Source organism: Salvelinus namaycush, chromosome 41 (assembly GCF_016432855.1).
Source record: "Salvelinus namaycush isolate Seneca chromosome 41, SaNama_1.0, whole genome shotgun sequence".
Taxonomy (NCBI): Eukaryota; Metazoa; Chordata; class Actinopteri; order Salmoniformes; family Salmonidae; genus Salvelinus; species Salvelinus namaycush.
The window spans coordinates 15687433-15714785 of record NC_052347.1 but is presented as its reverse complement, the minus strand read 5'-3'; the positions used below and the strand labels follow the sequence as shown (position 1 = coordinate 15714785).

The following is a 27353-nucleotide window of genomic DNA, read 5'->3' as shown; positions in this document are numbered from 1 at the left end:
TCTTTAACACCTATAACGAATAAAAACATGACCGGAGATATAGAACTACTAAAACGAAAGCGTTTGCAGGACGCCATTGTGATGTCTTCATGCGTCAAGCGCACTGTTGAAAAGGACGGTCCTTCCGTTCCACGGTCCTATATAAGGTCCCAGATTGCGCAATCGACTCCATTCAAATTCTCACCGCTTACTGACATCTAGAGGAAGGCGTATGCAGTGCATGTAGCCCCATAGCTTGCATGGGGACTTATAAACTGACCCTAGAACAGGGACCACGATTTCTGAAATCTCACTCCCTGACAGGAAAAGTGCTGCAGAATGAGTTCTGTTTCACTCAGAGAAATAATTCAAACGGTTTTAGAAACTAGAGAGTGTTTTCTATCCAATAGTAATAATAATATGCATATTGTACGAGCAAGAATTGAGTACGAGGCAGTTTAATTTGGGAACTCATTTTTCCAAGATCGAAATAGCACCCCCCATAGGCTCAAGAGGTTTTAACTGACTTGCCTAGTTAAATAAAGGTTAAATAAATACTTTACTGTTTAAACAACACAGACAATGTTTGTTGATTGACAATGATTGATGATGTCTGACTTGATTGCCTTGAAACCCCTATACATCTGACATCCTGAAAAGATGACAGGGAAACTACACCTCCTGGCTCTTGATGGGCCTCTGGAGTTTGTACTCAACAATCTAGAATTGTATTGGAACAAAGTATTTTACGTTTAGAGATAATTATAATATCCATTGAGTTAGCATATTTGTGATCTATTGTCTTATATGGGATGATCAAATCAAATCAAAGTTTATTTGTCACGCGCGCCGAATACCACCGGTGTAGACCTTACAGTGAAATGCTTACTTAACCAACAGTGCAATTTTTAAGTAAAAAATAGGTATTAGGTGAACAATAGATAAGTAAAGAAATAAAAACAACATTAAAAAGACAGTGAAAAATAACAGTGCAAATAGTCCGGGTAGCCATTTGATAACCTGGGTGAACAGGGAGTACAGGAAGGGACTGAGCACGCACCCCTGAGAGGTTCCAGTGTTGGGGATTAGCGTGGCGGATGTGTTGCTACCTACCCTCACCACCTAGGGGCGGCCCGTCAGGAAGTCCAGGATCCAGTTGCAGAGGGAGGTGTTTAGTCCCAGGAATAGCATTCTCAAGTAGGTGTTCCTTTTGTCCAGGTGAGAAAAGGCAGTGTGGAGTGCAATAGAGATTGCATCATCTGTGGATCTGATTGGGCGGTATGCAAATTGGAGTGGGTCTAAGGTTTCTGGGATAATGGTGTTAATGTGAGCCATGACCAGCCTTTCAAAGCACTTAATGGCTACGGGCGTGAGTGCTACGGTTCTGTAGTCATTTAGGCAGGTTGCCTTAGTGTTCTTGGGCACAAGGACTATGGTGGTCTGCTTGATACATGTTGGTATTACAGACTCAGACAGGGACATGTTGAAAATGTCAGTGAAGACACCTGCCAGGTGGTCAGCACATGCCCGGAGCTCACGTCCTGGTAATCCATCTGGCCCCGCGGCCTTGTGAATGTTGACTTGTTTAAAGGTCTTACTCACGTCGGCTATGGAGAGAGTGATCACACTGTCGTCGGGAACAGCTGATGCTCTCATTCATACCTCATTGTTGCTTGCCTCGAAGCGAGCATAGAAGTGATTTAGCTCGTCTGGTAGGCTCGTGTCACTGGGCAGCTCGTGGCTGTGCTTCCCTTTGTAGTCTGTAACGGAATACAAGCCCTGCCACATAAGATGAGCGTCGGAGCCGGTGTAGTACGATTCAATCTTAGCCCTGTATTGGTTCTTTGCCTGTTTGATGGTTCGTCGCAGGGCATAGCAGGATTTCTTATAAGCTTCCGGATTAGAGTCCCGCACCTTGAAAGCGGCAGCTCTACCCTTTAGCTCAGTGCGAATGTTGCCTGTAATCCATGGCTTCTGGTTGGGGTATGTACATACAGTAACTGTAGGGATGACGTCCTCAATGCACTTATTGATAAAGCCAGTGACTGATGTGGTGTACTCCTCAATGTCATCGGAACATGTTCCAGTCTGTGATGGCAAAACAGTCCTGTAGTTTACCATCTGCTTCGAATGAACACTTTTTTAGAGGCCGAGTCACTGGTGCTTCCTGCTTTAATTTTTGCTCGTAAGCAGGAATCAGGAGGATAGAATTGTGGTCAGATTTACCAAATGGAGGGCGAGGGAGAGCTTTGTACACGTCTCTGTGTGTGGAGTACAGGTGATCTAGATTTTTTTTCCCTCTGGCTGCCCATTTAACATGTTGATAGAGATTTGGTAAAACTGATTTAAGTTTCCCAGCATTAAAGTCTTTGGCCACTAAGAGCGCCACCTCTGGGTGAGCGGTTTCCTGTTTGCTTATTTCCTTATGCAGTTGACTGAGTGGGGTCTTAGTGCCAGCATCCGTCTGTGGTGGTAAATAAACAGCCATGAAACATATAGATGCAAATTGTGTGGTTTACAGCTTATCATAAGATACTCTACTTCAGGCGAGCAAAATCTTGAGACTTCCTTCGATTTTTTGCACCAGCTGTTGTTTACAAATATGCACAGACCACCCCCCTTCATCTTACCGGAGTGTGCTGTTCTACCTAGCCGGTGCAGCTTATATCCCACAAGCTGAATATCCATGTCATCATTCAGCCATGATTCTGTGAAACATAAGATGTTACAGTTTTTGATGTCCCGTTGGTAGGATATTCATGATCGTACCTCGTCTAATTTATTGTCCAATGATTGTACGTTGGCAAGTAATACTGACGGTAATGGCAGCTTTCCCACTCGCCGTCTGCGGATCCTTACGAGGCACCCAGCTCTGTGTCCTCTGTACCTGCTTCTCTTTCTCTTGCCAATGACGGGGATGTTGGCCTTGTCGGGTGTTCGAAGTACCTCCTGTGCATCTGTGCATCCTGCTTGTTGAAGAAAAAATCTTTGTCTAATCTGAGGTGAGTGATCGCTGTCCTGATGCTAGTGGAACTGCATATGTAAAAAGTGTTGAAGGACTGATAGAAGTCACCAGAGATAATTCTAACAGCATGGTGTATCTGAAGCTGTCTGTTCTGAGAGCAGAGGACTCTGCTGTGTATTACTGTGCAAGAGAGACACAGTGGTGTGAGGGAGTGGAGGATCTGTACAAAAACCCCTCAGAGAATCTAACTGGCAAAACAGTCAACAGAGGGCAGTAGAGCATCAGTACAGCACAGTCAACAGAGGGCAGTAGAGCATCAGTTCAGCACAGTCAACAGAGGGCAGTAGAGCATCAGTACAGCAGAGTCAACAGAGGGCAGTAGAGCACAGTCAACAGAGGGCAGAAGAGCATCAGTACAGTACAGTCAACAGAGGGCAGTAGAGCATCAGTACAGCAGAGTCAACAGAGGGCAGTAGAGCATCAGTACAGCAGACTACAAACTGCCCACATTCCCCTGAGAACCAAAGTAACCAGTAAACCATCAACTGAACTACTATTAACATGAGCATTGTCCTATAGGCAAGAGTAGAAAGTTAGATGTTAGAAAAATGTATGAAAGTTTCACTCCACAATATATACATTGACAATACAAAATGCAGAACCACTCAGAGTTTTGAGATAATGTAGGCAATCATATGCAAACATGGCACAGTATGCCATTTGGTATCAGCTATACTACACTATAAAACAGGTTGTTTGGATCCTGAATGCTGATTGGACGAGCAGCGTTTCAAGACGTGCTGTATTGGTCGTCACATACCAATGCCTGCTGACAGTTACACCTAAAAATGATCACTGCACCTCCATAAGAATATCATGTTCATGTTGCTGTCTAATCATCTCTTGTATTTATCTCAACTCGCACAATATTTCCCCTTGCTTCCAACCCAGCATTTAGTTTGTTATAGCGGGGGTTAATATAAGCCTAGCTTTCTGCCTATCAGACCTCGGAAGATTTGTTTCACTTTTGTAATGAAAACATCCCTGTAGAGAGAATGGTCACGTCCCCTGCTCAGACGTTGCATGCATCAACCAATGGTTTCGTGCCACGTCATTGACTGTGTCATCAACTGACAGATTTCAATAGAGATCCTATTAAATTACTCATTCCTAATTCAATGTCAATTGCTATAACATACAATGTGGTTAGCTGATAGGTAAAATAACAATCCAGACGCTGTAAGATTCGACAGGCTTCACCAACGCTTGGGCTATCGCTTCAGGCCGAACAAAGTAAGTTACCTGTGACTGTATTCAGCACATAACACGGCCTCTTGTGCATTATTGATTAATTACATCATCTATACACATGTATGCAGAAACAAAACAAAGTACAGGCTATGTGAGGTGTTGAATCTCATTAAGCTGTGTTCATTCATGATAGAAAGTATAAATGTGGGCAGTTTGTAGTCTGCTGTACTGATGCTCTACTGCCCTCTGTTGACTCTGCTGTACTGATGCTCTACTGCCCTCTGTTGACTGTACTGTACTGATGCTCTACTGCCCTCTGTTGACTGTACTGTACTGATGCTCTACTGCCCTCTGTTGACTGTACTGTACTGATGCTCTACTGCCCTCTGTTGACTGTACTGTACTGATGCTCTACTGCCCTCTGTTGACTGTACTGTACTGATGCTCTACTGCCCTCTGTTGACTGTACTGTACTGATGCTCTACTGCCCTCTGTTGACTGTACTGTACTGATGCTCTACTGCCCTCTGTTGACTGTACTGTACTGATGCTCTACTGCCCTCTGTTGACTGTACTGTACTGATGCTCTTCTGCCCTCTGTTGACTGTGCTCTACTGCCCTCTGTTGACTCTGCTGTACTGATGCTCTACTGCCCTCTGTTGACTGTGCTGAACTGATGCTCTACTGCCCTCTGTTGACTGTGCTGTACTGATGCTCTACTGCCCTCTGTTGACTGTTTTGCCAGTTAGATTCTCTGAGGGGTTTTTGTACAGATCCTCCACTCCCTCACACCACTGTGTCTCTCTTGCACAGTAATACACAGCAGAGTCCTCTGCTCTCAGAACAGACAGCTTCAGATACACCATGCTGTTAGAATTATCTCTGGTGACTTCTATCAGTCCTTCAACACTTTTTACATATGCAGTTCCACTAGCATCAGGACAGCGATCACTCACCTCAGATTAGACAAAGATTTTTTCTTCAACAAGCAGGATGCACAGATGCACAGGAGGTACTTCGAACACCCGACAAGGCCAACATCCCCGTCATTGGCAAGAGAAAGAGAAGCAGGTACAGAGGACACAGAGCTGGGTGCCTCGTAAGGATCCGCAGACGGCGAGTGGGAAAGCTGCCATTACCGTCAGTATTACTTGCCAACGTACAATCATTGGACAATAAATTAGACGAGGTACGATCATGAATATCCTACCAACGGGACATCAAAAACTGTAACATCTTATGTTTCACAGAATCATGGCTGAATGATGACATGGATATTCAGCTTGTGGGATATAAGCTGCACCGGCTAGGTAGAACAGCACACTCCGGTAAGATGAAGGGGGGTGGTCTGTGCATATTTGTAAACAACAGCTGGTGCAAAAAATCGAAGGAAGTCTCAAGATTTTGCTCGCCTGAAGTAGAGTATCTTATGATAAGCTGTAAACCACACAATTTGCATCTATATGTTTCATGGCTGTTTATTTACCACCACAGACGGATGCTGGCACTAAGACCCCACTCAGTCAACTGCATAAGGAAATAAGCAAACAGGAAACCGCTCACCCAGAGGTGGCGCTCTTAGTGGCCAAAGACTTTAATGCTGGGAAACTTAAATCAGTTTTACCAAATCTCTATCAACATGTTAAATGGGCAGCCAGAGGGAAAAAAAATCTAGATCACCTGTACTCCACACACAGAGACGTGTACAAAGCTCTCCCTCGCCCTCCATTTGGTAAATCTGACCACAATTCTATCCTCCTGATTCCTGCTTACGAGCAAAAATTAAAGCAGGAAGCACCAGTGACTCGGCCTCTAAAAAAGTGTTCATTCGAAGCAGATGGTAAACTACAGGACTGTTTTGCCATCACAGACTGGAACATGTTCCGATGACATTGAGGAGTACACCACATCAGTCACTGGCTTTATCAATAAGTGCATTGAGGACGTCATCCCTACAGTTACTGTATGTACATACCCCAACCAGAAGCCATGGATTACAGGCAACATTCGCACTGAGCTAAAGGGTAGAGCTGCCGCTTTCAAGGTGCGGGACTCTAATCCGGAAGCTTATAAGAAATCCTGCTATGCCCTGCGACGAACCATCAAACAGGCAAAGAACCAATACAGGGCTAAGATTGAATCGTACTACACCGGCTCCGACGCTCATCTTATGTGGCAGGGCTTGTATTCCGTTACAGACTACAAAGGGAAGCACAGCCACGAGCTGCCCAGTGACACGAGCCTACCAGACGAGCTAAATCACTTCTATGCTCGCTTCGAGGCAAGCAACAATGAGGTATGAATGAGAGCATCAGCTGTTCCCGACGACAGTGTGATCACTCTCTCCATAGCCGACGTGAGTAAGACCTTTAAACAAGTCAACATTCACAAGGCCGCGGGGCCAGATGGATTACCAGGACGTGAGCTCCGGGCATGTGCTGACCACCTGGCAGGTGTCTTCACTGACATTTTCAACATGTCCCTGTCTGAGTCTGTAATACCAACATGTATCAAGCAGACCACCATAGTCCTTGTGCCCAAGAACACTAAGGCAACCTGCCTAAATGACTACAGAACCGTAGCACTCACGCCCGTAGCCATTAAGTGCTTTGAAAGGCTGGTCATGGCTCACATTAACACCATTATCCCAGAAACCTTAGACCCACTCCAATTTGCATACCGCCCAATCAGATCCACAGATGATGCAATCTCTATTGCACTCCACACTGCCTTTTCTCACCTGGACAAAAGGAACACCTACTTGAGAATGCTATTCCTGGGACTAAACACCTCCCTCTGCAACTGGATCCTGGACTTCCTGACGGGCCGCCCCTAGGTGGTGAGGGTAGGTAGCAACACATCCGCCACGCTAATCCCCAACACTGGAACCTCTCAGGGGTGCGTGCTCAGTCCCTTCCTGTACTCCCTGTTCACCCAGGTTATCAAATGGCTACCCGGACTATTTGCACTGTTATTTTTCACTGTCTTTTTAATGTTGTTTTTATTTCTTTACTTATCTATTGTTCACCTAATACCTATTTTTTACTTAAAAATTGCACTGTTGGTTAAGTAAGCATTTCACTGTAAGGTCTACACCGGTGGTATTCGGCGCGCGTGACAAATAAACTTTGATTTGATTTGATCATCCCATATAAGACAATAGATCACAAATATGCTAACTCAATGGATATTATAATTATCTCTAAATGTAAAATACTTTGTTCCAATACAATTCTAGATTGTTGAGTACAAACTCCAGAGGCCCATCAAGAGCCAGGAGGTGTAGTTTCCCTGTCATCTTTTCAGGATGTCAGATGTATAGGGGTTTCAAGGCAATCAAGTCAGACATCATCAATCATTGTCAATCAACAAACATTGTCTGTGTTGTTTAAACAGTAAAGTATTTATTTAACCTTTATTTAACTAGGCAAGTCAGTTAAAACCTCTTGAGCCTATGGGGGGTGCTATTTCGATCTTGGAAAAATGAGTTCCCAAATTAAACTGCCTCGTACTCAATTCTTGCTCGTACAATATGCATATTATTATTACTATTGGATAGAAAACACTCTCTAGTTTCTAAAACCGTTTGAATTATTTCTCTGAGTGAAACAGAACTCATTCTGCAGCACTTTTCCTGTCAGGGAGTGAGATTTCAGAAATCGTGGTCCCTGTTCTAGGGTCAGTTTATAAGTCCCCATGCAAGCTATGGGGCTACATGCACTGCATACGCCTTCCTCTAGATGTCAGTAAGCGGTGAGAATTTGAATGGAGTCGATTGCGCAATCTGGGACCTTATATAGGACCGTGGAACGGAAGGACCGTCCTTTTCAACAGTGCGCTTGACGCATGAAGACATCACAATGGCGTCCTGCAAACGCTTTCGTTTTAGTAGTTCTATATCTCCGGTCATGTTTTTATTCGTTATAGGTGTTAAAGACATCATAAGGTAGTTAATTTAAACCGACTTATAGCAGTTTATTGCGATTTTCTGGGATTTCTTTGCCATGCGCTTTCACGAGTTGGACACCACTCCAGTTGGCGGCTAACATTAGCGGCTATTTCGACCGGACAAGAGGACATCTTTCAACCCAAAGACGATTGTTCTGGAGAAAGGACACCTTGCCCAAGATTCTGATGGAAGCTCAGCTAATAGTAAGCAGTCTTTATGCTGTTAATTCGTATTTATGTTGACAAATGTCAGATAATAATTCCGCCATGAATTATGGTGCGGTCTCGCTTTAGCGCACGCTGTATGCTTGAAGTAACGTTAATTTTAAAAATGTAATTCAGCGATTGCATTAAGAACTAATTTGTCTTTCAATTGCTGTCCAACCTGTATTTTTTAGTCAAGTTTTGGAATAGTTACTGATTAGATTAGGTGCCTCTTCAAAGATTTCTCCTGCCATTTTCTGGGCAGCTTTGCTACTTTTCTCATTGTATAACCACGATTTGTGCCGCTAAATATGCACATTTTCGAACAAACTCTATATGCATTGTGTAATATGATGTTATAGGACTGTCATCTGAAGAATTCTGAGAAGGTTAGTGAAAAAATTAATATCCTTTGGTGGTTTATACGTTATCGCTCTTTTTGCCTTGAATCAATGCTGGGGTGATGTTTGCACATGTGCTAAGCTAATATAACGCTATATTGTGTTTTCGCTGTAAAACACTTAGAAAATCTGAAATATTGTCTGGATTCACAAGATCTGTGTCTTTCAATTGCTGTACGCTGTGTATTTTTAAGAAATGTTTTATGATGAGTAATTAGGTAATACACGTTGCTCTCTGTAGTTATTCTAGTCGAGTTGTGATGGTGGCTGCAATGGTAAACTATGATTTATACCTGAAATATGCACATTTTTCTAACAAAACATATGCTATACAATAAATATGTTATCAGACTGTCATCTGATGAATTTGTTTCTTGGTTAGTGGCTATTTATATCTTTATTTGGTCGAATTTGTGATAGCTACTGATGGAGTAAAAAACTGGTGGAGTAAAATAAATTGGTGTCTTTTGCTAACGTGGTTAGCTAATAGATTTACATATTGTGTCTTCCCTGTAAAACATTTTAAAAATCAGAAATGATGTCTGGATTCACAAGATGTGTATCTTTCATCTGGTGTCTTGGACTTGTGATTTAATGATATTTAGATGCTAGTATTTACTTGTGACGCTATGCTAGGCTATGCTAGTCAGCTTTTTTACTGGTGGGGGTGCTCCCGGATCCGGGTTTGGGAGGAACTAGAAGTTAAGAACAAATTCTTATTTACAATGACAGCCAAGGAACAGTGGGTTAACTACCTTGTTTAGAGGTATAATGATAGATATTTATCTTGTCAGCTCAGGGATTCAATCTAGCAACCTTTTGGTTACTGGCCCAACGCTCTAAACACTAGGCTACCTGCCGTCCCTCATATGAACATTATGTTTCGTGTATTGAGAAGAGTCATGAAATAATGGTATATTATACATAATTTATATTAAATCATATTACATTTTTATATTTCCCACAACAATATCACAAACACGTTAATATAAGTGGCCCCTGTAAGAAATGTAAGTATGTTGTCTCATAAGTTTTTGGAAAACGTATCCAACATCAGCAGTACATCACTGTTGTGTGTTTAAAAATATATATATATGTCACCGCACTTTTACAATGATACTGTACACTGGTCATTTCTTAGGGTTAATCAAGATTATTATATCAGAAAAATGGCTTTATCGGAGTGCAGGTGTATCCTGGGTAGAAGTCATGCTTTGGAAACTTTGAACTAATATACCCAACACTCATTTTGATAAACATGCCTTTTAAAACACATTCTTAAACTCTCTCCCCTATAAACAATTATAATGAAGACATAGTAAAGTATTTCGGGGTAGGTACCCAGAACAGCTTTGAGAAACCACATAGTGTAACGGCTTTCTTCCTGGGATGAAGGAGAGGACCAAAATGCAGCGCAGTTAGTGTTCAACATGTTTAATTAAACAATAAACGATGAACATTAACAAATAACAAAATAACAAACGTGAAAGCCGAGACAGTCCTATCTGGTGCAGAACACAAACACAGAGACAGGAAACAACCACCCACAATCCCCAACACAAAACAAGCCACCTTTATATGATTCTCAATCAGGGACAACGATTGACAGCTGTCTCTGATTGAGAACCATATTAGGCTGAACACAGAAACAGACGAACTAGACACACAACATAGAATTCCCACCCAGCTCACGTCCTGACCAACACTAAACAAGCAAAACACATAAGAACTCTGGTCAGGACGTTACAGTACCCCCCCCCCCTGAGGTGCGGACTCCGAACGCACCCCTAAAACTCAAGGGGAGGGTCTGGGTGGGCATCTGTCCGCGGTGGCGGCTCCGGCGGTGGACGAGGACACCACTCCACCACTGTCTTTGTCCCCCTCCTTAGCGTCCTTTGAGTGGCGACCCTCACCCCCGACCATGGTCCAGGAACCTTCACCAAGGCCCCTCCTAAATAGAGGAGACAACTCAGGACCGAGAGGTAGCTCAGGACAGAGAGGTAGCTCAGGACAGAGAGGTAGCTCAGGACAGAGAAATCGCTCCGGACAGAGAGGTAGCTTAGGACAGAGGGACAACTCTGGACTAATGGCAGCTCCGGACTGAGTGGCAGCTCCGGACTGAGTGGCAGCTCCGGACTGAGTGGCAGCTCCGGACTGAGTGGCAGCTCCGGACTGAATGGCAGCTCCGGACTGGGTGGCAGCTCCGGACTGGGTGGCAGCTCATGACTGGAGGGCAGCTCATGACTGGAGGGCAGCTCATGACTGGAGGGCAGCTCATGACTGGAGGGCAGCTCATGACTGGAGGGCAGCTCATGACTGAAGGGCAGCTCCTGACTGGCTGGCGGCTCTGGCAGCTCCTGACTGGCTGGCGGCTCTGGCGGCTCCTGACTGGCTGGCGGCTCTGGCGGCTCCTGACTGGCTGGCGGCTCTGGCGGCTCCTGACTGGCTGGCGGCTCTGGCGGCTCCTGACTGGCTGGCGGCTCTGGCGGCTCCTGACTGGCTGGCGGCTCTGGCGGCTCCTGACTGGCTGGCGTCTCTGGCGGCTCCTGACTGGCTGGCGTCTCTGGCGGCTCCTGACTGGCTGGCGGCTCTGGCGGCTCCTGACTGACGGACGGCTCTAGCGGCTCCTGACTGACGGACGGCTCTAGCGGCTCCTGACTGACGGACGGCTCTAGCGGCTCCTGACTGACGGACGGCTCTAATGGCTCGGGACAGACGGGCGGCTCTGAAGGCTCGTGGCAGACGGATGGCTCAGACGGCGCTGGGCAGACGGATGGCTCAGACGGCGCTGGGCAGACGGATGGCTCAGACGGCGCTGGGCAGACGGATGGCTCAGACGGCGCTGGGCAGACGGATGGCTCAGACGGCGCTGGGCAGACGGATGGCTCAGACGGCGCTGGGCAGACGGATGGCTCAGACGGCGCTGGGCAGACAGGCAGCTCAGATGGTGCTGGGCAGACGAGCAGTGCAGGCAGCTCAGACGGCGCTGGGCAGACGAGCAGTGCAGGCAGCTCAGACGGCGCTGGGCAGACGAGCAGTACAGGCGGCGTTGGGCAGACGGCCGACTCTGACCTGCTGAGGCGCACAGTAGGCCTGGTGCGTGGTGCCGGAACTGGTGGTACCGGACTGGAGACACGCACCTCAACGCTAGTGCAGGGAGCAGGAACAGGGCACACTGGACTCTCGATGCGCACTATAGGCCTGGTGCGTGGTACCGGAACTGGAGGTACCGGGCTGAGGGCACGCACCTCAGGGCGAGTGCGGGGAGAAGGAACAGTGCGTACAGGGCTCTGGAGACGCACAGGAGGCTTGGTGCGTGGTGCCGGAACTGGTGGTACTGGGCTGGAGACACGCACCACAGGGAGAGTGCGTGGAGGAGGAACAGGGCTCTGGAGACGCACTGGAAGCCTGGTGCGTGGTGTAGGCACTGGTGGTACTGGGCTGGGGCGGGAAGGTGGCGCCGGATATACCGGACCGTGCAGGCGTACTGGCTCCCTTGAGCACTGAGCCTGCCCAACCTTACCTGGTTGCATGCTCCCCGTAGCCCGTCCAGTGCGGGGAGGTGGAATAACCCGCACTGGGCTGTGTTGGCGAACCGGGGACACCATGCGTAAGGCTGGTGCCATGTACACCGGCCCGAGGAGACGTACTGGAGGCCAGATATGTAGAGCCGGCTTCATGGCACTTGGCTCAATGCTCAATCTAGCCCGCCCAGTGCGGGGAGGTGGAATAACCCGCACCGGGCTATGCACCCGTACAGGAGACACCGTGCGCTCTTCCGCATAACACGGTGTCTGCCCGTACTCCCGCTCTCCACGGTAAGCATGGGAAGTGGGCGCAGGTTTCCTACCTTCCTGAAAGTGAACCCAGAGGCTGTGCAGGTCAGTTTGTGGGATTCTCCAGGTGTTTTAACCACTGGTCCAGACTCAGTCAGTGTCTGACCCTGAACACCTGTTGAAATACATAGAATTTTGAAGAGGTTTTTGAAGCCTAAAGCTAATGTGTCGATTTATTTCCGTGATAAGCTTATAATTAGGCTGCATATCCTCACCTGTTAGATAGACTGTCAGTAAGAGTATTACTGTGGAAGGAAACATGGTGATCTGTGTAGTTCTCTAAAGGTAGTTGATACAGTCCTCAGCAGAAACAACCTTCAACAGAGACATTAATAAAGATGGAGGACTAGAGTATTTGCATGAGCTCCTTACTGGGAGGACCAATCACAAGAGGCTTGATATACACCCACAGTTCACCTTTGATATCTTTTATGTATATTTATCTTTATTTTACTGGGTAAGTTGAAAAACACTCTCTCTTACAACAACGATATGTGGAAGGGATGCGAAGTCAAATTGTTGATTAGTTAATTATGAAAGTGGATCAATGTTTCTGTACCATCTGTTGCTGAAATGTACCAGAGAGAAACCATGTTCTCTGAATCAACCCTTGAAAAATATATTTATTGAATAACATTGTGGAAAGCTTTTCAATATAGGGGAAATCCTTAACTTAGCCTTCCTCCTAGAGTGTGAAATTGGAACTAAAGGTCACATCTCTGCTCTTCATGTTCCATGTGTCCCCAGATAATGGCTTTGTACAGCTCTGGCCATGGTTTGTATCATTGTTGGAATTGCAAGCACAGTGATACACAGCTGTGTCTTCAGTCTGAAAGTTCTTCCCTTGTAGAAACACTGCTACTGGAAGTGTCAGTTGTGTAGCCGATTTTGCTCTTAAGTGGGTCTATGATGCTGGTGCTCCCACTGCCAGTTCCGCAAACCCCATAACCAATCCACTCCATGGTTTTGCCCTCATAATGTCAAATCCAATTAGTACAATAGCTAGCAAGAGTATAACTAGAGGTCTTACAGGAGATGGTAAAGGTGTAATGAATACTCAGGGAGAAAAAGGTGCAGATTAACGCACAGAGCGCAGCAGGTGTTAATTTCACCTTCGCAGAAGGCAGGAATCGGTCATACACAGGAAGGCAAAAAGGCAGGTGAATCAAAACTAGGACTGAAGGCTATAACTGGTTTTCACAAACGAGCTAGGAAAAGGCTTAGTAGAGTGAAAACTAACAATACCTCACAAAGGCACAAACAGAATGAACTGAATTAAATAAGGTGCTGATGAGACCATGTGAGTAACTAACACAGGTGAAATCAATGAACAAAAATGATAGACAGGGCTACGTTCAAGAAGACAAAGAAACAGGGCTACGTTCAAGAAGACAAAGAAACAAGGCTACGTTCAAGAAAACAAAGAAACAGGGCTACGTTCAAGAACACAAAGAAACAGAGCTATGTTCAAGAACACAAAGAAACAGGGCTATGTTCAAGAACACAAAGAAACAGGGCTATGTTCAAGAACATAAGGTTGACTAAGAAAATAAATACAGAACCTTACGAAAGGATTCTCCTGGCCTTACAACAATTGAACCAGGCTGGGTTAGCGTGATATCACAGTAAATACCTGTATGGATAAAATACACAAATATATTAACATTGTTCACAAACAACCGTAAAGATACATTAGAATTGTTTGTATTTCTGCCAATCCAAATATGTGTCGAGTCCCCCCCCCCCCCCCCCCCCCCTCCCCCAAAATTTATATAAGGGAGAGGTGGGGAGAAAGAGAGGAAGAGAGGAGTGTGGTACAATCTGCATAGGGAGAAGAGGCAGGTGTGGGAGGAATGGGAATAGCAGTAAACCTTTCTTTCATAACTATATCAAAACTTTTCTTTGATAACTATGCCAGATTTTTATATTCAATATCTATGGTACTAAGCTAGATTGTTACTAGTGAGTAATAGTTAACCCACTGGGCACAGACATCAGTTTAATGTCTCGTTTTGATTTACATTTGATTTAGTTGTCATCTAACGTGAATTCAAACACACACAAAAAATAACTACGATTTTGGTTAAAAGTTGGAAGAAAATACAAAAATTCCAGAAATTCCTTTACATTGATGGCTTCTTGCAAATCCAATCAGTTTTCCACCTTGTTTTAATGTCAACAGATGGAAAATAAATAGTTTTAAACAAAGTGACATGGAAACAACGTTGATTCAGACAGTTTGTGTCCAGTGGGATGACTCTTGATACTAGCAAAACCTATTGCCAATATTTTGGCATCACAAGACAGAGGTGATAGTGGTCTCCAGTTATTTAATTACATTAGATGTCAGATATTCATTTCCATCGTGGTCCTTAATAGATGATCTTGTATGTCACCAGTGATAAGTATGGATTTCATACAGTGGGCGCTTGTGAACGTTTTGCTCATAATGGAGGGAATCAGATGATATATCTGTTTACATATTTCCTATGTATACATTCAGGAACATTAAACTGCAACTGAGAAGTAAACTAAATCTCTGTGTTTATGAGTCCCTTCACATCATCTACCCAGAAGGTGGGTTTTTGTACAGGTCTGGTGCTGATTTGTATCACTGTGGAGGGGAGCACAATAATACACAGCTGTGTCTTCAGTCTGCAGACTCCTTTTGAAAACAATGTGATGCCGTTTTTCAGTGAATCTTTATAAGCTGTGTCTTTAGCATTATTGATATATCCAATCCACTACAATGTTTTCCCTGCAGTTGAATCCAGAATGTTGTAACACTAGTATCAGAATAAGAGACCTTACAAGAGATGTTCAGTAGTTGACCTGGCTGGACAGTCATAGAGGCTGGCTGAGTGAGTTAATAACTCTGTACACCTGGGGAAAGAAAATAATGATCAACGTCAAATACACAAAATAGCAACATGTTACACTTACACTATATCAATGCTAGTAGTTGTGTTGAAGCCAGGTTTATACTACAGGAAATTTTCTTTGTTTTGTCTTTCCTCCAAAATCCCGAGAGACTCACAAGAGAGGACATAGTGGGATGTACTAGGACAGACAGATACGGTTTAAGTAGGGAGAGAACCAGGTTTGCATTGACGTAAAGGGGGAGGGGATGTATAAGAGGGTTAGAAACACTGCAGGACCATCACCACTATTACTGGACACAACCTTTACACTCTGAAAACTCAGAGACCCTTGGTTATCTTTTTGAATGGGGGGGTAAATATGAAACACTAAATTTACAGCATTAGTTAATACTTGTGGTGGATGAAACATATTTAAAACACTACTTTCGTTTTGACAAACTAAAGCATTTTGAATCAAAATCCAAATTAAACACAGAGTTCAATATCCCAGTAGACACCTGGAAGGAGAAACACACATCAATACACACCATTGTCAGTTTTCATCTGAAATTTGAAATTATCAATCCATAGTTGTAATACATCTCCATTTGTATTAGCAGAGAGACTCACAGGATACAGCTACCAGCAGCAGTAAAGATGCAGGGATCATGGTTTGTGTTGAAGCTGAACAGGTAGGCACTGCTCTTCTCTACTCTCCAGGACTCAGAGGGCCTCTAAGGACAGACAGACAGACACTGTTCAAGTTGGGAAAGAACAAGAGAGACATAGAGAGATGGATGGAGGGAGGAGTTATACTGTAGAGGTGGGCAAAATGAAGCTCTTAATAAGAAGGTTCACAGTTTGGAACGTGTGATTATATATTATATTATGGAGAAGGTTGGAGCTATATATTGAGCAAACTGTCTAAGTAAAAAAAAATAGTCAAATATACCAATGTAGTATAAACTAAATGAACCATTCCATGGGGCGATTTGACTTTATATTATTACAGTAACAAGGTTAATATCACCATTGCTCCAACTGTTTAAGGGATGAGTGAGTTGTGTACAGTACATGTCTGGCCCTGGTTTGTATCACTGAGTCTCTGGCACAATAATACACAGCTGTGTCTTCATCCTCCAGGTTCTGCCCTGTTATAGTCCCTATTTTGTTAAGTCAACAGCCAGTGAAACTGCAGGGCGCCAAATTCAAAACAACAGAAATCCCATAATTAAAATTCCTCAAACACACAAGTATTTTACACCATTTTAAAGCTACACTTGTTGTAAATCCAGCCACAGTGTCCGATTTCAAAAAGGTTTTACGACGAAAGCACACCAAACGATTATGTTTGGAGCCAAGTCACAGAAAAACACAGCCATTTTTCCAGCCAAAGAGAGGAGTGAAATAAAAGCAGAAATAGAGATAAAATTAATCACTAACCTTTGATGATCTTCATCAGATGACACTCATAGGACTTCATGTTACACAATACATGTATGTTTTGTTCGGTAAAGTTCATATTTATATTAAAAAATCTGAGTTTAGGCAGGGCGCTACTGTCTCACTTGGCAAAAAGCCAGAGAAAATGCAGAGCGCCAAATTCAAATTAATTACTATAAAAATCAAACTTTCATTAAATCACACATGAAAGATTCCAAATTAAAGCTACACTGGTTGTGAATCCAGCCAACATGTCAGAATTCAAATAGGCTTTTCGGCGAAAGCAAACGATGCTATTATCTGAGGATAGCACCATAGTAACAAAGAGAGAGAAGCATATTTCAACCCGCGCGACACAAAACGCAGAAATAAAAATATAATTCATGCCTTACCTTTGACGAGCTTCTGTTGTTGGCACTCCAATATGTCCCATAAACATCACAAATGGTCCTTTTGTTCGATTAATTCCGTCGATATCCAAAATGTCCATTTATTTGGCACGTCCAGAAAAACACCGGTTCCAACTTGTGAAACGTGACTACAAAATATCTCAAAGGTTACCTGTAAACTTCGCCAAAACATTTCAAACTACTTTTGTAATACAACTTTAGGTATTTTTAACGTAAAAAATCGATAAAATTGAAGACGGAATGATTTGTGTTCAATACAGGATTAAAACAAACTGTAACTAGCTTTCTGGTCACGCGCCTCTATCTAACAGGACACTTCAAGTGACCCTCGTTCAAGATGGCCGTACTTCTTCATTACACAAAGGAAGAAACCTCAACCAATTTCTAAAGACTGTTGACATCCAGTGGAAGCAGTAGGAACTGCAAGAAGGTCCCTTAGAAATCTGGATTCCCAATGAAAATCCATTGAAAAGAGAGTGACCTCAAAAAATAATTCTGGTGGTTGGTTTGTTCTCGGGGGTTCGCCTGCTAAATAAGTTATGTGATACTCACAGACATGATTCAAACAGTTTTAGAAACATCAGAGTGTTTTCTATCCAAATCTACTAATAATACGCATATCTTATCTTCTGGGGATGAGTAGCTGGCAGTTTAATTTGGGCATGCTTTTCATCCAAAATTCCGAATGCTGCCCCCTACCCTAGAGAAGTTAACCTTTCTCGCCCCGGGGTTCCGCTAGCGGCACACCCACAACATTCCGCTGCCTTCGCAGAGCGCGAAATTCAAAAATATTTTTTTGAAATATTTAACTTCCACACATTAACAAGTCCAATACAGAAAATGAAAGATAAACATCTTGTGAATCCAGCCAACATGTCCGATTTTTAAAATGTTTTACAGCGAAAAAACAATATATATTTATGTTAGCTCACCACAATAGCCAAACACACAACGCCATGTTTTCACCGCCAACATAGCTTTCACAAAAGCCACAAATAGAGATACAATGAATCACTAACCTTTGAAAACTTCATCAGATGACAGTCTTATAACATCATGTTATACAATACATTTATGTTTTGTTCGAAAATGTGCATATTTAGAGGTATAAATCGTAGTTTTACATTGCTGCCACCGTCACAAATAGCACCAAAACAGCCAGAATAATTACAGAGAGCAACGTGAAATACATAAATACTCATCATAAAACATTTATGAAAAATACATGTTGTACAGCAAATGAAAGATAAACATCTTGTGAATCCAGCCAATATTTCCGATTTTTTAAGTGTTTTACAGCGAAAACACAATATAGAATTATATTAGCTCATCACAATAGCCAAACACACAAAGCTATTTATCCACCGCCAGAATAGATTTCACAAAAACAGCAATATAGATAAAATTAATCACTAACCTTTGGACAACTTCATCAGATGACAGTCTTATAACATCATGTTATACAATAAATTTATGTTTTGTTCGAAAATGTGCATATTTAGAGCTGCAAATCGTGGTTATACATTGTGAATACGTAGCAACATTTCCCCAGAATGTCCGGAGATATTTTGGACACTCACCTAATCTGACCAAAGAACTCATCATAAACTTTACATAAAAATACTTGTTGTATGGCAAATGAAAGATACACTGGTTCTTAACTTTTTATGGCTGCAGGGGCAGTATTGAGTAGCTCTGATTAAAGGTGACCATTTCAAACGGCCTCGTACTCAATTCTTGCTCGTACAATATGCATATTATTATTACTATTGGATAGAAAACACTCTCTAGTTTCTAAAACCGTTTGAATTATATCTGTGAGTCAAACAGAACTCATTTGGCACAAACTTCCTGACCAGGAAGTGGAAAGTCTGAAATCGAGGCTCTGTTCTTCTTCCTGCCTATAAATGGGCATGATACGTAAGAGTCTACGTGCACTTCATAGACCTTCCCCTGGATGTCAAGAGGCTGTGAGAGAAGACATTTCGTGTTTATCTTGGTCTGAAGTGGAATACAGGCTCTTTGTATGACGTGTCCCTCATTTCCGGTACTCTGGGGAGCACGAGGTGGACAGTGGGATTGCCTTCTGTTTAGCTGCCGTTATGGACGACTACTATCTCCGACTTTGATTTTATTTGATACATGTGACCATATCATCGTAAAGTATGTTTTTTCAAAATAGTTTAATCAGATTATTGAAATTTTTTCGGGAGTTTTGCCGTGTTCCGTTCTCTGACTTTGTTGACGATGGAGAGATCCGTGCCACTTGGCTAGTGCGCGTGCTAAATCAAGAGGGAAAGTTGCCGTTCTAAATCCAAACAACGATTGTTCTGGACAAAGGACACCTTGTCCAACATTCTGATGAAAGATCAGCAAAAGTAAGAAACATTTTATGATGCTATTTCATATATCTGTCGTACATGTGAACTAGTCGTGGGCGGCCAACGTTTGGGTACTCTAGCTATACCGAAGCTGCATATCGTAATGAAGTTATTTTTAGAATTCTAACACTGCGATTTCATTAAGAACTAATGGATCTATCATTTCCTATACAACATGTATTTTTTAGTTATGTTTATGAATAGCTATTTGGTCAGAATATGTGTGTCAGAAAAAGTGTCAGGAAAAATCCGGACGTAGTGGGAAAAAGTAGCTAAGTTAGCATAATGTGTAACCATTGATTTCAGCTCTAAATATGCACATTTTCGAACAAAACATAAGTGTATGTATAACCTGATGTTATAGGACTGTCATCTGAGGAAGAAAATCAAGGTTAGTATAAAATTATATATCTTTTGCTTGTTTGTTACAATCGCTTACTTTTGCTACTGGGAAATTGCTTGTGTTTTTGGCTATTGTGGTAAGCTAATATAACGCTATATTGTGTTTTCGCTGTAAAACACTTGATAAATCGGAAATATTGTCTGGAATCACAAGATGCCTGTCTTTCAATTGCTGTACACTATGTATTTTTCAGAAATGTTTTATGATGAGTATTTAGGTATTTGGCGTTGGTGTCTGTAATTATTCTGTCTGCTTTCGGTGCAATTTCTGATTGTAGCTGCAATGTAAACTATGATTTATACCTGAAATATGCACATTTTTCGAACAAAACATAGATTTATTGAATAACATGTTATAAGACTGTCATCTGATGAAGTTGTTTTTGGTTAGTTTGGTTGGTTCTTGGTTAGTTAGGTTGGCTTTGTGCATGCTACCTGTGCTGTGAAAAATGTCTGTCCTTTTTTGTATTTGGTGGTGAGCTAACATAAATATACGTGGTGTTTTCGCTGTAAAACATTTTAAAAATCGGACATGTTGGCTGGATTCACAAGATGTGGACCTTTCATATGCTGTATTGGACTTGTTAATGTGTGAAAGTTAAATATTTAAAAAATATATATTTTGAATTTCGCGCCCTGCACTTGAGCTGGCTGTTGTCATAAGTGTACCGACGTCGGGCTTGCAGCCATAAGAAGTTTAACTTCTACTTGCACACAATCCTGGATCCGGGAGCACCCTCATCAGTAAAAAAGCTGACTAGCATAGCCTAGCATAGCGCCACAAGTAAATACTAGCATCTAAATATCATTAAATCACAAGTCCAAGACAACAGATGAAAGATACACATCTTGTGAATCCAGCCATAATTTCTGATTTTTAAAATGTTTTACAGGGAAGACACAATATCTATTTCCATTAGCTAACCACGATAGCAAAAGACACAACTTTTTTTTTCCACCATTTTTTTCCTGCATAGGTAGCTATCACAATTTCGACCAAATAAAGATATAAATAGTCACTAACCAAGAAACAACTACATCAGATGACAGTCTGATAACATATTTATTGTATAGCATATGTTTTGTTAGAAAAATGTGCATATTTCAGGTATAAATCATAGTTTTACATTGCAGCCACCATCACAACTCTCACCAAAGCAACTAGAATAACTACAGAGACCAACGTGAATTACCTAAATACTCATCATAAAACATTTATGAAAAATACACAGCGTACAGCAAATGAAAGACAAAGATCTTGTGAATCCAGCCAATATTTCAGATTTTTTAAGTGTTTACAGCGAAAACACAATATAGCATTATATTAGCTTACTACAATAGCCAACCACACAACAGCATTGATTCAAGCCAACAATAGCGATAACGAATAAACCAGCAAAAGATATAAATTTTTTCACTAACCTTCTCAAAGTTCTTCAGATGACAGTCCTATAACATCATATTACACAATACATATAGAGTTTGTTCGAAAATGTGCATATTTAGCGGCACAAATCGTGGTTATACAATGAGAATAGTAGCCAAGCTGCCAACAAAATGTCGGGAGAAATCTTGGGAGAGGCACCTAATCTAATCAGTAACTAATCATAAACTTGACAAAAAAATACAGGTTGGACAGCAAATGAAAGATACATTAGTTCTTAATGCAACCGCTGTGTTAGATTTTTAAAATTAACGTTACTACGACATACAGCGTGCGTTAAAGCGAGACCGCACCGAAATTAATGGCGGAATAGTAGTTTCACATTTTTCAACAGAACAACGAATTAACATCATAAATACTTCTTACTTTTTGATGAGCTTCCATCAGAATCTTGGGCAAGTTGTCCTTTGTCCAGAAGAATCGTTGCCTGGTTGTAGATTGTCGCCTTCAACTTTGGAATTAGCAGTAAACATTAGCCATGTGGCGAAGACGTGCCCAACTCACTATAACGCAGCACAAAGAAATATCCGAAAATCGCAATATACTGATATAAACTGATATAACTCGGTTTAAAATAACTACATTATGATGTCTTTAACACCTATATCGAATAAAATCAGAGCCGGATATATCTAAGGCCTATAACGGGAGCTTTCCAGAACGCCATCCTGAGGTCTGTCTTGCGTCATGGCGAATGATGAAAAGACTGGACCCCACGTTCCCAGACCCTTTATATGGCCTCAGATCTGCCTAGCAACTCCATTCCAATTCTCACTATTTGCTGACATCTAGGGGAAAGCGTGCATGTCGACCAATAGAAGACATGCAAATTAATAAACTGACCCTAGAACAGCCTGCCTGATTTCAGATTTCTCACTTCCTCACAGGAAGTTTGCTCCAACTTGAGTTCTGTTTTACTCACAGATATAATTCAAACGGTTTTAGAAACTAGATAGTGTTTTCTATCCAATAGTAATAATAATATGCATATTGTACGAGCAAGAATTGAGTACGAGGCAGTTTAATTTGGGAACGAAATTTTTACAAAGTGAAAACAGCACCCCCTATTGAGAAAATTAATGCAACCGCTGTGTTAGATTTAAAAAAATAACTTTACCACAACATACAGCTTGGGTTATTGTGAGACAGCGCTCACCAACACGGCGGAGAATAGGCATCAACATATTACACAGAAATACGAAATAACATCATAAATGTTTTCTTACTTTTGCTGAGCTTCCATCAGAATGTTGTACAAGGAGTCCTTGGTCCAGAATAAATCGTTGTTTGGTTTTAGAATGTCCATTTCTTCTGTCGAAATTCGCGCCACAATGCTAGCCAAGGTTTCTAACATTCCCATCCTCTCTTGGCGCAAAGAACGGAAAACTCCAAAAGTCCCAATAAACGTTGAATTAACTGATAAAAATCGGTTTAAAAAACCTACTTTATGATGTTATTATCATATGTATCAAATAAAATCAGAGCCGGAGATATTCGCCGTGTATACCGAATGCTTTTCAGAAGACAATGTCGAGCTCCACCGCGCGCCGTCGAAGACAAAGAAAATACCGGACCTGTCACTCCAAAAGCTCTTGTTCGGCCTCAGATCAAGCTAGACACCCCATTCAACCTTACACTGCCTGTTGACATCTAGTGGAAGGCGTATGAAGTGCATTCAGATCCATAAATAAAAGCCAGTTGAATAGACAGGCCCTGACACAGAGCCTCGTTTTCAGATTTTTCACTTCCTGTATGGAAGTTTGCTGCCAAATGAGTTCTGTTTTACTCACAGATATAATTCAAACAGTTTTAGAAACTTCAGAGTGTTTTCTATCCAATAGTAATAATAATATGCATATTGTATGATCTAGAACAGAGTACGAGGCCGTTTAATTTGGGCACGATTTTTTCCCAAAGTGAAAATAGCGCCCCCTACTCACTAACAGGTTAACCTGATGAGGATAGAGGGCGCTATTTACACTTTGGGGAAAAAACATCAGCAAAAGTAAGAAACATTTTATGATGCTATTTCATATATCTGTCGAACTGTTTACTAGTAGTTTTGCGCCCCGGTTTTGGCCACTCTCTTGCTATAACATAAGCCTTATGTCGTAATGAAGATATTTTTAGAACTCTAACACTGCGATTGCATTAAGAACTAGTGTTACTATCATTTCCTATACAACATGTATTTTGTATAGGATTGTAATGTTTATGAATTGCTATTTGGTCAGAATAGGTGAGAGTCTAATAGAAATATCCGCACATTCTGGGAAATAGAAGCTACGTTAGCATAATGGATAACCACTGATTTCAGCTCTAAATATGCACATTTTCGACCAAAACATAAGTGTATGTATAACCTGATGTTATAGTACTGTCATCTGAGGAAGGTTTATGAAGGTTAGTGAAAATTGATATCTTTTGCTGGTTTATTCGCTAACGCTAACGTGCCTTGATGAATGAATGTGGTTGTGTGTAGGCTATTGTAGTAAGCTAATATAATGCTATATTGTGTTTTCGCTGTAAAACACTTAAAAAATCTGAAATATTGGCTGGATTCACAAGATGCTTGTCTTTCATTTCTGTACACGATACATTTTTCAGAAATGTTTTATGATGAGTATTTAGGTATTCCACGTTGGTCTCTATATTTACTCTGGCTGCTTCGGTGCTATTTTTGACGGTAGCTGTGATGGTAGCTGCAATGTAAAACTGATTTATACCTCAAATATGCACATTTTTCGAACAAAACATAGATTTATTGTGTAACATGTTATAAGACTGTCATCTGATGAAGTTGTTTGTTGGTTAGTTTGGTTGGTTCTTGGTTAGTTAGGTTGGCTTTGTGCATGCTACCTGTGCTGTGAAAAATGTCTGTCCTTCTTTGTATTTGGTGGTGAGCTAACATAAATATACGTGCTGTTTTCGCTGTAAAACATTAAAAAAATCGGACATGTTGACTGGATTCACAAGATGTGTATCTTTCATTTGCTGTATTGGACTTGTTAATGTGTGAAAGTTAAATATTTCTAAAAAATATTTTTTGAATTTCGCGCTCTGCCTTTTCAGTGGAATGTGGGAGGAGTTCCGCTAGCGGAACGCCTGGGCGAGACAGGTTAACTTCTTGGCGCACAGATCCATTTAGCGGGATCATTTTCGTCAACATCCGCTGAATTGCAGAGCGCCAAATTCAAATTAAATTACAAAAAAATAAAAATATCATGAAATCACAAGTGTAATATACCAAAACACAGCTTAGCTTGTTGTTAATCCACCTGGTGTGTCAGATTTTGAAAATAAGCTTTACAGCGAAAGCAAACCAAGCGTTTGTATGAGGACATCGATCAGTAGACAAAACATTACGAACAGCTATCAGCAAAGTAGCTTGGTCACGAAAGTCAGAAAAAAAAAATGAATCGCTTACCTTTGATGATCTTCGGGTGTTTGCACTCACGAGACTCCCAGTTACACAATAAATGTTTGATAAATCTCGCAAATTTTTCAGAATAAAAGCTTAAAACTATGTCTAAAGACTGTTCACACCCTGTGGAAGCCATAGGAAAAGGAATCTGGTTGATATCCCTTTAAATGGAGGAAAGGCAGGCAATGGAACAGGGATTTTTCAAAATAAGAGGCACTTCCTGGTTGGATCTCCTCAGGTTTTCGCCTGCAAAATCAGTTCTGTTATACTCACAGACAATATTTAGACAGTTTTGGAAATGTTAAAGTGTTTTCTATCATAATCTGCCAATTATATGCATATTCTAACATCTGGGCCTGAGAAATAGGCCGTTTACTTTGGGGACGTTATTTTTCTAAACATAAAAATACTGCCCCCTAGCTTCAATAGGTTTTAACCGATATATGATACTTGTATGTACCTAAATATTGAATATCCATAATTTTTATGATTATTTATTTGAATAGCGCGCCCTCCATTTTCACCGGAAGTTGCCGACAGGTGTCCCGCTGGAGGGACGCCTAGCAGTAAGATGTTTTAACTTTCCACCTTCTCCACTACTGTTTGTCAATGTGGAGGGGGGGGGGGGGGGGGGGGGGGGGGGTGCTCCCTCTGCTGTTTCCTGTAGTCCACGATCGTCTTCTTTGTTTTGTTGACGTTGAGTGAGAGGTTATTTTCCTGACACCACACTCCAAAGGCCCTCACCTCCTCCCTGTAGGCTGTCTCGTCGTTGTTGGTAATCAGGCCTACCACTGTAGTGTCGTCTGCAAACTTGGTGATTGAGTTGGAAGCGTGGACGGCCACGCAGTCATGGGTGAACAGGGAGTACAGGAGAGGGCTGAGAACGCACCCTTCTGGGACCCCAGTGTTGAGGATCAGCGGGGTGGAGATGTTGTTTCCTACCTTCACCACCTGGGGGCAGCCCGTCAGAAAGTCCAGAGAAGTAATACATGCATAGGAAAGAGGCAGGTATAAATGAACTGCTAAATTAATGGAACATGGTCCTCCCGAGTGGTGCAGCGGTCTAAGGCACTGCATCGCAGTGCTTGAGGCATCACTACAGACGCGGGTTCGATCCCGAGAGTCCCATAGTGCTGTGCACAATTGGTCCGGGTTAGGGGAGGGTTTGGCCAGGGGGGCTTTACTTGGCTCATCGCACTCTAGAGACTCCTTGTGGCGTGCCGCGTGCCTGCAGGCTGACTTCGATTGTCCTCAGACACATTGGGGCTTCCGGGTTAAGTGGGCGGGTGTTAATAAGGAGTGAGGTTTGCATGGTCATGCTTCGGAGGATGCATGACTTGACCTTCGCCTCTCCCGATTCCGTTGGAGAGTTGCAGCTATGAGACAAGACTGAAATATGGGGGGTAAAATACAACAACTAAATTATAATAATGGAACACATTTTTCTGAAGTTTTAGCAAATTATGTGATAATTTGACAGTTTTGACATTACACTTCTAGGAGATGGTTAAAAAAGGCCTCAGTTATGGGACACAAATGACATGGATATTTTCTTGCGTTGTTGGTAATCCTAATATGTTGAAAAAATAAATAACAATGATGATCATTGTAAAATGTATTTCCATGGTTGTGCTTGTGAACATTGACCTTCTAAAACATTAATCGGAGGGTCTGAATGGGGAAGTGGTTTTAGCATAGCTCTCTCACCACCCTCTCTCACTTTGTGTTTCGGGCACAGTAATACAGTGCTGTGTCATCACTCTTCAGGCTGGGTGTTCTCATGTTCTCATGCATTTTAACTACTTTGCAGATATGAAACAGACAGTCATAATATCAGTCAAAAATATAAAATTCACAGTTTATGGTTCAAAACAACTTTATAAGAGGTTTTAAAAAATAGGTTATATTTGACAAAAAATGTATAAGACATTGTTGGCAGAATAGATGGATGCAGTTCAATGCATGATTAATGTAATTAACCTATCATGTTGTAAATTATAGCTGGCCTGGTGCATTGTTTGCTGCCTCCACCCATTCGGGATCTACTGTTTCAGTTTCAATTATTCAAAATTTGGGGAAAAAACGGATGACTGTAAGTAAGGAATGTCAATACAATCAACCTAGCAAGGCAGGGATCGCAAGTCAGTCATAACATGGCTAATAGGCTAGCGCATGTGTCACACAAGGCCTGCGGGCCAAATAGGATACACAAGCGAGTATGAATGAGATAATAGTTGAGTCATCTACTACAGCCTGATGCGCTTGCATCAGTGAATTCTACTTCAATTGCGCTGCTTTCGAGTATCCGGGTAACTCAGAGGGAAAGTATACAGACACATGCCAAAGTATTAGCTAGGCTACTAAAATGTTGCAGTCAGTTTTTAAAGCTTGACAATGAATAACGA

The 27353-nt window shown here is 42.1% G+C and overlaps 1 gene segment (V, D, J or C); it reads right to left on the bottom strand.

The window, feature by feature from the left end:
* LOC120034106 overlaps positions 1–27353 on the bottom strand; it is a 106403-nt gene that overhangs the window by 75482 nt on the left and 3568 nt on the right. Inside the window, 1 exon segment of the C gene segment in view lies at positions 12600–12698. Coding sequence covers positions 12600–12698 — 99 coding nt within the window.